Below are 10,866 nucleotides of genomic sequence, written 5' to 3'. Positions count from 1 at the left end.
TGTAATATATGGGTTCGGTTTGATTGTGCAGAGTGGAACCGCAAACCAAACCGAACCGCAATAAAACCGATCTAAAATCCAAAAAATATCCAAAATAGAGCAGTTTAATTCGGTTTTCGGTTTGGATCGGTCCGAGTTTCGTGGTTTTTTTTGGACCGGTTTGGATCTGAACACTCCTATCCGAGATGCGGAAGGATTATCCTGGGTTATTCTCAGGTAATCACTAAATTTTGGAGATAAAATTTCTTATTTAGTGGGGAAATGTAAGAATCACGACTAATTAACCGCTTAATTTAATTTAAATTAACTGCCCAAAATAGGATCCAAAAATTTAGAATATTAATTAGGAAGTTTAAATATGATATTCGAACTCAATATATTTTTCTGAGTTAGAAAATTACAAAAAATGGCATAAAAATGCGAGCCGTTAAATTAACCGGCAGTACCGGTTTAAATCGGTCTGGTACTATGCGAGAATATTAAAAACAATAGAAAACCTTAGAAAAACATTTAGAATTGAAAACCGGACATTAATTTTAAAGGTTTGGCCAGAAATTGGGCCAAAAATGCTAACAGGTTGGACCGGATCCAAGTTGGGCCCGAGTCCAACACATATAATCCAATTAATGAACTTGACTCAGCCACAAAACACAACACATGCAGCTGAAATGGGAAGAAGGAGAGAAACCCTCTATTGACAATATTCACCTCAAACTTCCCAAGCTCATAACTTGAGTTACGGAGCTCCGATCGCCGCACCAATTGCGGCCACAGGATCACCACAAAGAGATCTACAAAACCCACCCAAGAAACTGGTAAGAAAATCTTGATTTCCCTCTTAGCCTTTCCTTCCGAAAATTCAAAAATCTTGGCTTTGATTTTGAGTAGATTTTGTGTTTTTAATTGTTTAGGTGGTGTCTAAGGTTGAGCTATTAGTGGTTTGTACTCCAAACACCATCGGAAAAGGTAAGCTTTCTCTTATCTCTTGTGAAATTATGTATTTAGAAACCCTATGTATTGATTTTATGAATTAATTGTGCATAGCTTGATAAATTGTGATAATTGGGAGCATTTGGAGTTGAATTGGTGTCTTGGTTTGAGCTTGGTGTGACCAATTGGTGATTTTGTGCATAATAAAAATTGGCCAAGGTATAGTTTTGGTTTTCTCTATTTAAAATGTAATATTTCTGGACACTTAGGCTAGTGACCCATAGGATAAGTTTGGATTGAATAGATTGTTGGATTTGATAATGTATGATGGTGTTGTTAATTTAATGAATTATGATGTTTCACCTTGATATTATTATTCATTATTGAAATGAGGCTTGAACTTGATGATTTGGAGTGTTTATAGTAAATTTTGATGCTTAATTATGTTGGTGAAAGTTGAGGATAGTGGAATGATACATTGAGTGAGAATTTGTGGATGAAATGAGTGAAATTGTATGCTTGTATGATAACGAATGACATAGAAGGTGCATGAGTAATATTTAGTCAATTTGAAACTATTTTGGGTGTAGGATATTTGGTTTTGATTGCGTTTTGGTTGTGAATTTTGGAAAGTTGAGAACCTTGTTATTTTTGGTAAAAACTAGTTTTTGTTGAACTTTCACAGATCATAACTTGAGCCTCAAAACTTGAAATTGAATGAAATTTGTTTTAAATTAAATATTGCTTTGAAATCTTTAAATTGATATAAATTTTAAAGAAAATAGATTTTTATAGAGGAAGTTATGACTGTTTGAAGTTTGGTGCCAAAAACTAAATTCTGCAACATTTGAAATTTTTCTAAATCTAGTGTGGGCTGCATATGCGACAGGGGCCACGCGACGCGACCAACCCATTCAGGTTGGGTAACTCGCGTATGCAAAAACTGCCTGCGTATGCGAGCTAACAGATTTTCAACCCTTGCGTACACGACACAGTGCACGCGACGCGACCAAACTATTCGGGTTGGGCCACTCACGTACCCGAGGCACTGCATGCATACGCGAGCTATCAAAAGTGAAGCCTTTGCATACGCAAATCTTAACACACGACGCGAGCAACCCATTCGTGTTGGGACACTCGCGTACGTGAGCAGGTAATTGCGTACGCGACCACCCCTTTTTCACCAGCATGCGTACGTGAGGCAGGGGCTTGCATACGCGAGACCCCTGTCTTCCTGAAACATGATTTTTCTCTGTTTTCAAAGGTTCTCCTACCTTTCAAACTTCTTAAGTTTCCGTTTAAGAGTAATATCTTGTAGATGGACATAAGGGCCAATAGAATAGGATGACTTAAATAAGTGAATTTTAAGTGAAATTAGAAAATGGAGGCTTAGGTTTCTGGAGTACTAAGGACTGAATTGGTTGAGTAAGATGGCGAAGCATTGTAGTGACAGTTAATGATACGAATTGTGGAAGTGGTGAACTAATGAGTACTGACTAAAATAGTTTCTGAAAACCATTGAATTATTGTTTGTACTGAGATTGATAAGACGCCATGCGCCTAGCAAGGACGGTTGGTTAATCCAGCTTGTCGAGGTCGCGGCGGTGGCGTAAGGACAGTTGGTTTATCCCGCTTACGTTGAGATGTGAGGTCTGAGGTAGAGTATCCCGCTCGCATCCTTTTGGATCACAAGAGTGTGCCCGACACTATATCCGTGGGTAGTGTGCCTGACACTATATCCGTGGGGGGATTCCACTTTTTATTCGTGACCGAAAGGCGACATCTCCATGGAGATGTGTCGGGTTGGCAGTTGAACCGATAATTTGATATCACAACCAAATAGCACAGGCATTCATCATGTGCATATTCTATCTTTTAGTTTGCTTTGCTGACTTGTATTGTTTGCCTAAGTGTTTAACATGCCTAAATGCTTATTGAATTACTTGATATACATGCTTATACTTGTGCTTTACTTGCATTGTTATTATCTGTGTATTCTATTAGGATTGAGGAGGTTCGGAAAGAGGTAGCGATGGGATCGCATGGCGGTTAGGCTGGCGAAGGCTGTGGGACAGCGGAGAATTATTAGATTAGGAATCCACTAAGTTAGTTTACCCTTTTCCATTGTGGTTTTAAAGTTAATATTTTAAATTTACTTATGGTTTAAGCTTGAATCTTGTGATGGATATGAAGTTCTAGGATTGCCTCTGGCGTCCCGGAGTCTTATATCTTACACCATTGGGCACTGTTACCATACTGAGAACTTCTGATTTTCATTCCGTACTCTGTTGTTGTTTTTCAGATGCAAGTCGCAACCCACCTTGGTGAGTTGCCTGATGGTGACAGAGCAGAGGATCCTTGCTATGTTTTGGAAGTCTTTTGGTTTATTTTGTGTAGATCTCTCACTTTTATATTTATCTATGCCTTCGAGGCTTACTTTGAGAGAAATATTGTATAAACTGTTTTGCTTTCAAAAACTCTGTATTGTCTATATATAACTAGTCGGTTTAAATTCCGCGAGCTGCGGCTAGATCGTTATGATTATTAAACTCCTATATATCTGTATATGTCTTGATATTTGTATGTATATCGTGTGCCTTAAGTTTGTAGTTTCGTGTGAACGCTTTGTGCTTTTCAAACTCTGTTTTTGAGCTTAATTCTTTGTCGAGCTTCTAGAATTAATATTTCTTTTTTTGTGTGTGTGTGTGCGTGTGCGTGTGCGTGTACTAGCTTTAGAATTGTCGTAACATTTGATTAGCCTTTGCTTTACGACGTGAGGTAAGGTTTAGGATAATTAGGGTGTTACAATTTAAAACTAAGAAGAGCAAACTCATCGCTCATTTATCTAATCCGATTAGTATGAATTGCAAATATAAAAAGCTTTTGCGGCAAATTCTCTTATACAGAGTTTCTCTCACTTTTGCATATTCTCACATGGTCTTTATAGGACCACATTACTTTCCTCACCATAAACGATTCCTTATTTTTGGTCGTAGGTACCAAATTGAAACATATTTAGTCTTCTATTTTTGGAATTAACAAACGGGATGTAAGCTGAGAAACATGTTTATTCATTTGTTTATTTTTTTTGGTTACCCATGACATCTCCCAATCTGATAGGTCAAGAACTAATCTGTCGCGGATCTAAGCTCCGTTTAAGGGTCTGTCGCTAGCCAATGAGTTGCTGCATGCACAAGGCAGGATTCGAACCCCTAACACTTGTTTAAGCAGACGAATGAGCTGACTACTCGATCTATCCAAATTGATTAAAAACATGTTTATTTATTACTGGAATTTCATTGACGAGGTGTGCGGATATCTTTCACTTTTTTTTTTGTGGTTTTGGTCTTGATTTCTTTCACTGTATGTTGAACCTTTTTTGTTCATTGTTTACCATAATGTTTAGGTTAAGTCCTTTTTCTATTGGTAATTGAGACATTAGGCTGCATTTATTTTTGGAGACAGGACATAACATGACACTAAGACAGAGACAATAGAATGGAGACACTAAAAATTATTTTTTGTGTTTTGTGTTTGGATATGATGGACAAGACACTGATGTAATGTCCTGTATTATGTTTGGATAGACATGGACAAAACTAAAATAATATGCAAAATGACTGAAATAGCCATGTAATTTCAAATTTTTTACATCGTACAAATCAATTTAATAAAAAATAAGAGTACGTAAGAGTACAAAAAATTACAAGAAAAATTAGTCTATGAACCAATAAGATAAAAATGGTATTAAAGTAACAAAATTAAAAATAAATAAAGTAACATAAAATAGAGAAGTGAATTAAATCTCCATTAACACAGCATGCCATAAAGAAGAGAATGAACAATAAAAAGGAATAAATTAATTATCCAGTCAAATAAAAAATTCTAAAAAAAAGAGAGTATCTAAAAAAAGAACACAGAGAAAAAAGAACTCCGATGTAGAGAAGAAGCTAAAATTAAGAAAAATAAGAATAGATAATAGTAGAATAATAAAAAATATCTAAGGATAGAAAGGAAAAAAATTTTGATTAAAAAATCCGTATCCATCTTCTTAAATCCTGTGTCCATCATTGTCCTTCGTAAAAGAGTGGACAAAAAATATAAAATAGTGTCTTGGAGACAATGTGTTCTGTGTCCATGTCTCTACCTCCAAATACGTTTTAAACTTTCGGTCTCTGTGTCCTGTCTCCGAAAACAAACGCTACGGATTTTGTAAGATTATAATTTTTTTTGGACACGCTGTAACGTCATATATCGATAGCAGTAGCACTTTTTTTTTTGGTAGTTATAGCAGTAGCACTTTGAGTACATTGGGTATGTCACGAACGATTTGGGTAACTCACGGGCCCCAGTACCCTTCTGTCTTTATGGCCATATTTTAGCCCAATTTCCATACACAGGAAGTCTCCAAAAATATAAGAAGAAAGGGTGAGGTTTGACTGTCTGAGTTGATGTTTCTATATACGACGCCGTATGGGGGGTTGTGTACTTGTGTTTCTATTTTCAACTGCCAAAAGGAAAACAGAAAAGAATTCAACTTTCTATCTATCATCAAGGTGAGTGTTCGCAGCAACTGAAATAGAAGAAATGGCGGCTGCTGCTGCTGCTAATGCTACTGCGCACTCCTTCTCGAAAGTTCTGGCAACCAATCTGCCACGTCAGAATAAACTCCATTACAGAGAACTTTCAGCTCGGGCGATTACGCCGAGACCACTGAAGCGCTCGTTTCTCGGCGCCAAGCTATTCTGCGTTCAGCCTTGCACCCTAACACCTCAATTCGTGTCTTGTTGCAACACCAATCGCCGGCGCCACCCTCTCGCTTCCACCGCCATCTCCTTCAGCCTCCCCACCGCGTAAGCCCTTTCTCTCTTTCTTCTCTTCGGTTCTCCCCAATTCTCCAAGTTATCGAGTTGTTCAGATTTGTTGTGCAGAAATCCAGAGCGAGTTTCTTCGGTTGACAACGTTCCCAAGTGAGTATCTCCAAATATAACCCACTATTATTTTTATATTTATTTTGATTGGCATTGTTTGGTTGGTTGTGTTTTGATGAGAGGAGATGGTCTGGGAAGGCTATAAAGTCATTCGCGATGGGAGAGTTGGAGGCTAGGAAATTGAAGTATCCCACTACGGGGACCGAAGCCCTTATAATGGGAATTCTCATTGAAGGTAATAATATCATTTCCTTCTCTCCAATTTCCCTTTTTTGATTGCATTTTCATATACCATTCCTCATAATATTTGCTTATCTTCTGTTGCATTCAAGGGCTTGTTACCATAATCGCTGCCACAATATTGCACAGCGGCAGTTGCAGCTGCATTTGGTACAATTTTTCATATCATAAGAGAACTGCACCTGTGACTGCAGCTGCAATTTAAAATCGATTCTTGGTTTAGGGTATCGTTTTGGGATACAACGTTATTCCTCCACTAGATGAAAATTGAGATAGATAAATGTGCAGGGCCTTGAAATTTTGGATAACAGCTTGGTTTAGTCATGTTAGTCCTGAAATAGGAGAGTATTGTTAAATTGTGCTAATCATGTCAGGTTCTATAATTTAATTTTCGATTTATTTTACCATTTAGCCATCTAATTTCTTGTGCTTCTATTTTCCTCCTTTCTCACTTTTTTCACTGCCTGTTCTCTTTGATAGAATTAGAATCTTATCTGACAACTATAGTTGGAAAGTCATCTACTTAGTTTGTATTCAAAACACTTATGGAGTTAATTCCCTCCCCAAACAAATTCAAGGGATCAAAGATACTTTATCTGTCTGATTGACTTCATTTGAGCTGGAAAATCCCACTGTTGCAAGTTGCAATGTACGTCCCATCTAAAGGCACTCATTTATATATGCACCCCACAACATACATTCTCTTGTGTTTATGCCTTTATGGCATTTCTTATGTTTCAGTGTATTCTAGTTATTTGCATCCCTTGCAATGTTACTATGTCTTTCAATTTTATCTTTAGATGCCAAAGTGACAGATCTTTTTCCGGGCTGTAGGAACTAATGTAGCTGCTAAATTTTTGCGAGCGAATGGGATTACACTTTTTAAGGTGCGTGATGAAACTGTGAAGTTGCTTGGGAAAGCTGATAGGTTTTTCTTCAGCCCTGAGCATCCTCCATTGACTGAAGAAGCCCAGAGGGCCCTTGATTGGGCGGTTGATGAAAAATTAAAATCTGGTTAGTTCTCACCCTTTTCTTATCCGTTGTTATTTTTTGAATGCTTCTTGTGTTCCCAATATAATTTATGCATTCCTAGTTTTGTATTTGAAATATAAGTTGCTTGAGGTTTAAATTTTGTTTAGTTTGATAGTTTGTTTTGTTTCACTCTCTGTCTTTGTCTCTGTCTCTGTCTCTGTCTCTGTCTCTCTCCAACATTTAGTTTGGTAGTTTGTTCTGTTTCCCAATTATTATTATAAGGAGAGATGTCTGATGTAGGATCAACATGACATTGCACTAACCAGTAACCCATGCTGTGTATGGAACCTGATACTTTTAGGCCCTGCTTGCTCATTTTATATTTATGATTTGTGTAAAAATGTTCACTTTTGGGGTTAGGATCTAAGTAAATTACATAGATAAAATTCACAAGAGAACAGAATGTGGTAATAGTTGAGTTTGCCTGGTACATTTTTATGTTTCCCCCATCAGAGGTATTGCCCATGATTCTAGTTCATTCAGTTATTTTCTATGAAATGACAGATTTGTTTGTAATAGCTGTCAAAATTTTCTTTTGCAGTTCACTGATAATTTATTTAGTTTATAAATTGTCTTTCTGACTTTAATAATAAATGAGACCACAATACAATCATGATCTTTGATTAAAACCAGTGTAAATCCCCTTTGGAGTCTTGATGAATTTAAGAATGATTTCGTTTGATTTTAACTTATATTTAGAATTGCGTATCTTTCTAATGGTTAACCAAAAACCATTTTTGATTCCCTAAAGTGCTGACACATTTTTTTTGCATCATAGTTACTGTTAACTGTAGACGGTGTTTGCTTATTAGAAAAGTCTTGTTATAATGTGATGATGGTCTTAATCATATTCCTTTTTTTGCTAAAAAGAAAAGAAAAGAATGCACGTGTTTGCTTTTAGTTACTTGTCCACATGTTTTGTATTTCATTGCTATGTTGGATACAAGTAAGAAATTATTCAATATTTCTAGAAAACAACTTCCATTACAGGTATATAGTGCTTTTGTATACATTTTCAAGGATAATATCCTTTTGCAATATTTTCTTATTTGCCAATAGTTGGGATTCATCAAATGATATGATTCCCATCTACTGTTCTATCCACAAAGCTATAAGACATTAAATAACATATTTCCTAAATCCATCTTTGACTTGCAGGTGATGGTGGTGAAATAACCACAGCCCATATACTTCTTGGGGTTTGGTCTGAAGTGGAATCCCCTGGTCATAAGATATTGTCCATCCTTGGCTTTAATGATGAAATAGCTAAAGAGCTGCAATCATTAATTTCTAAACCCAGTTTCAAGGATGATTGATGTTGAGCTTTTAGATCTATGAAAAAAATAAATTTGATTTGAGTGTATTGTGATAATTAATTTGATGTAATTGTATAATAGTTGGATAAACGGGCTTTTTATGCCCTGTTGGTTAATTTACTAGTTTCCAAAGATGAAGTCCCACTCACTGTATCCACTGATAACTTTTGGAGGATTCACCTTTTTCAATAGTTTTTAGGGAAAAAACAGTGTGTTGTTTCTCATTTTCATTGGATACCAAGTTGATTGGATGAGGTAGGTTCTACACCTGATCTAATTGTTGAGAAAAGTTGGTTTTTTGCCCAAGAAATGGTGAGGAAAAAGATAGTTTTTTATACAAGAAAATCCTAGATCAAAGAAACACATGGGGTGTTTGAGACGTTTCAAATTTGCTCTCAGCCCCACACCAAATATTTGGAGATATACATGCATTAAAGGGGTGATAAGGATGTTAGAACATACTTCTAAACTTCTTCATGGACATGATTTACGTCATGTCTTGGAACTTCCTGCACCTGTGCACAAACCAATATTTGAGCTTTGGCAGCTTCATCCATCCAATTTATTCTTGCAATGAATGTTAATAAAAAAGTAAAGCAGCTAACAACACCAATCAAGAGCCCTACGAACAATCCAGCAAGACCTAGGTGAAGCTTAAACGCAAAAACCAAATCCAAAGGAAGTGCTATGAAATAGAATCCACAAAGATTTGCGTACATGCCAAGCCAGGGTCTCGCTGTTCCTCGGACTATGCCACCACAAATATTCAATGGAAAATTGAACACTTCCACGAAGGCCATCAGCAACATCATCTTCTTCACTCCCTTTATAATGCTGGCATCGTGGCTGAACACTGCACCCCAAGTTCCCCTTGCAGCAACCATTACCAAGCTGCCGATGCTTCCTGTGATGATGGCAATTGCCATGGACACGCATGCTGATCGGTAAGCTTGGCCGGGTTGGTTTGCACCAAGCTCGTTTGAGACACGGGTGGATACAGAGGTGCCTAGAGACAACATCACTGAGTAAAGCAAGTAATCAAAGTTGAGCACTATGGCTAAAACTCCAAGCGATTGCTTCGCACTCGACAAGTGCCCGGCAAGTAAGACAAGAATCTCATAGCACCACCACTCAAGGCATGTGTTGAGGCAGCATGACCCACAAAGCTTGAGAAGCACAATCCAGTCGATGATATTCTGATCCCACCACCCTCCCTCCTTCCACCTGCTTCCATTTCTTTTACTACATTCAAGAATCCAAACATAAGTAGCCAGCAGAATAACAACCACCAAATCGGTTATCCAAACTGCCATCGCGACTCCTCGGAGCCCCATGACCTTGGAGAGTAGTATGTTAACCGGTACATGAAAAGCGAGCGATATAGCGGAGCAGAACAAGGTAGGCAGGGTAATGCACTGAGAGCTCAAGTATGCTCTCAAGGGACAGAGTAATGAGGTGACAACCAAGTTAGGTAAGAGATAGCTAACATACGATTTGGCTACAATTGCTATTTCTTGTTGCTGGCCAAGGAGAATCAAGATCTTATCAATGTTAAGCCACAAGAAAGATATAGGAATTGTTACCATTAGCAACAAAAGAGTTGTCATAGGATGGGTCTTGTGAAGGAGCTTAATGTTCTTAGCTCCATGAGCTTGTCCGCAAAGAGGTTCCATGGCGCCACATAGACCATTCAACACGGATAATCCGGTGACATTAGTGAAAGACAAGCCGAGGGCTCCGGCTGCCAGGTTAAGCTCGCCGAGGCGGCTTAAAAAGGCTGTAGTAATGGTTGTCTTGGCAAACCAAGACAAGTTCATGGCCACTAGAGGGAGGGCTATTCCACGCTGAGCTCGAAGCTCGGCGAGCACCATCTTGACAACAGGATGTTGTGGAGGTGGTGAGGAGGGATGTGACAGTACATGTGGTTGGTTAACCTTATCGGTTATGGTTTGGTCGTCTTCTCCCAGTGACATCTTTGCTGAGATAATGGTTTTTGGATGATATGTGCATGCCTATAGTATCCAATTTTATTACGTAATTGTGTTAGTTCATGATATTTGCTAGAAGGTGAGTGCATGAGTTTCGTGATGGGTGGGACTTGGGAGTTGTCGTTTTTTAAGGAGGAGGATCATATTCAGTGCTATCATCAGCAGGTAACTAGGATTTTGTTCTTTGCTGAAAAATAAAGGTTGTGTGGGTTAGCGATTTGATTTATATAATTTGTTTTTGTTGTCCATTATATTTTTCAGTCTGGTAAATTAATAATTAATTTATCGTAAATTTAAATTTTATTTAATAGTTTGTCGTTAACTAATAAATTACTGTATATACGAAACAAGATTCAAATTCTCAACACTTGAGTGGACAAGTGAGCTAACTGATCAAGCAAAGTTAGTTTGATTTGATTTATATATAAA

General features: G+C 37.6%; 2 protein-coding genes across 4 annotated transcripts; one reads left to right on the top strand and one right to left on the bottom strand.

The window, feature by feature from the left end:
• The first annotated feature begins 5,427 nt into the window (after positions 1 to 5,427).
• Positions 5,428 to 8,581, top strand: LOC107494123 (ATP-dependent Clp protease ATP-binding subunit CLPT2, chloroplastic). Of its 2 annotated transcripts, none has more exons than XM_016115157.3 (5): positions 5,428 to 5,783; positions 5,862 to 5,900; positions 5,987 to 6,096; positions 6,936 to 7,115; positions 8,292 to 8,581. In XM_016115157.3, exons 1-5 carry the CDS (start codon positions 5,518 to 5,520, stop codon positions 8,447 to 8,449), a joined length of 753 nt encoding a protein of 250 aa, XP_015970643.1. In that variant the 5' UTR covers positions 5,428 to 5,517; the 3' UTR covers positions 8,450 to 8,581. The 2 variants fall into 2 exon arrangements, with proteins under 2 accessions (XP_015970643.1, XP_015970640.1); XM_016115154.3 differs by having other exon boundaries at positions 5,434 to 5,783; positions 5,984 to 6,096.
• A 146-nt stretch (positions 8,582 to 8,727) lies between these two features.
• Positions 8,728 to 10,641, bottom strand: LOC107494111 (protein DETOXIFICATION 56). 2 transcript variants are annotated; one of them, XM_052261150.1, is made up of 2 exons: positions 9,167 to 10,641; positions 8,958 to 9,071 (listed from the first exon to the last, which is right to left on the bottom strand). In XM_052261150.1, the coding sequence occupies exons 1-2, from the start codon at positions 10,420 to 10,422 to the stop codon at positions 9,050 to 9,052; spliced, it is 1,278 nt and encodes a 425-aa protein (XP_052117110.1). In that variant the 5' UTR covers positions 10,423 to 10,641; the 3' UTR covers positions 8,958 to 9,049. The 2 variants fall into 2 exon arrangements, with proteins under 2 accessions (XP_052117108.1, XP_052117110.1); XM_052261148.1 differs by having other exon boundaries at positions 8,728 to 10,641.
• Positions 10,642 to 10,866: the final 225 nt, after the last annotated feature.

This window comes from Arachis duranensis, chromosome 1 (genome assembly GCF_000817695.3).
Source record: "Arachis duranensis cultivar V14167 chromosome 1, aradu.V14167.gnm2.J7QH, whole genome shotgun sequence".
In the NCBI taxonomy this organism is placed as follows: Eukaryota; Viridiplantae; Streptophyta; class Magnoliopsida; order Fabales; family Fabaceae; genus Arachis; species Arachis duranensis.
The sequence above is the reverse complement of the archived record's forward strand: the minus strand, read 5'-3'. Positions and strand labels throughout refer to the sequence as shown.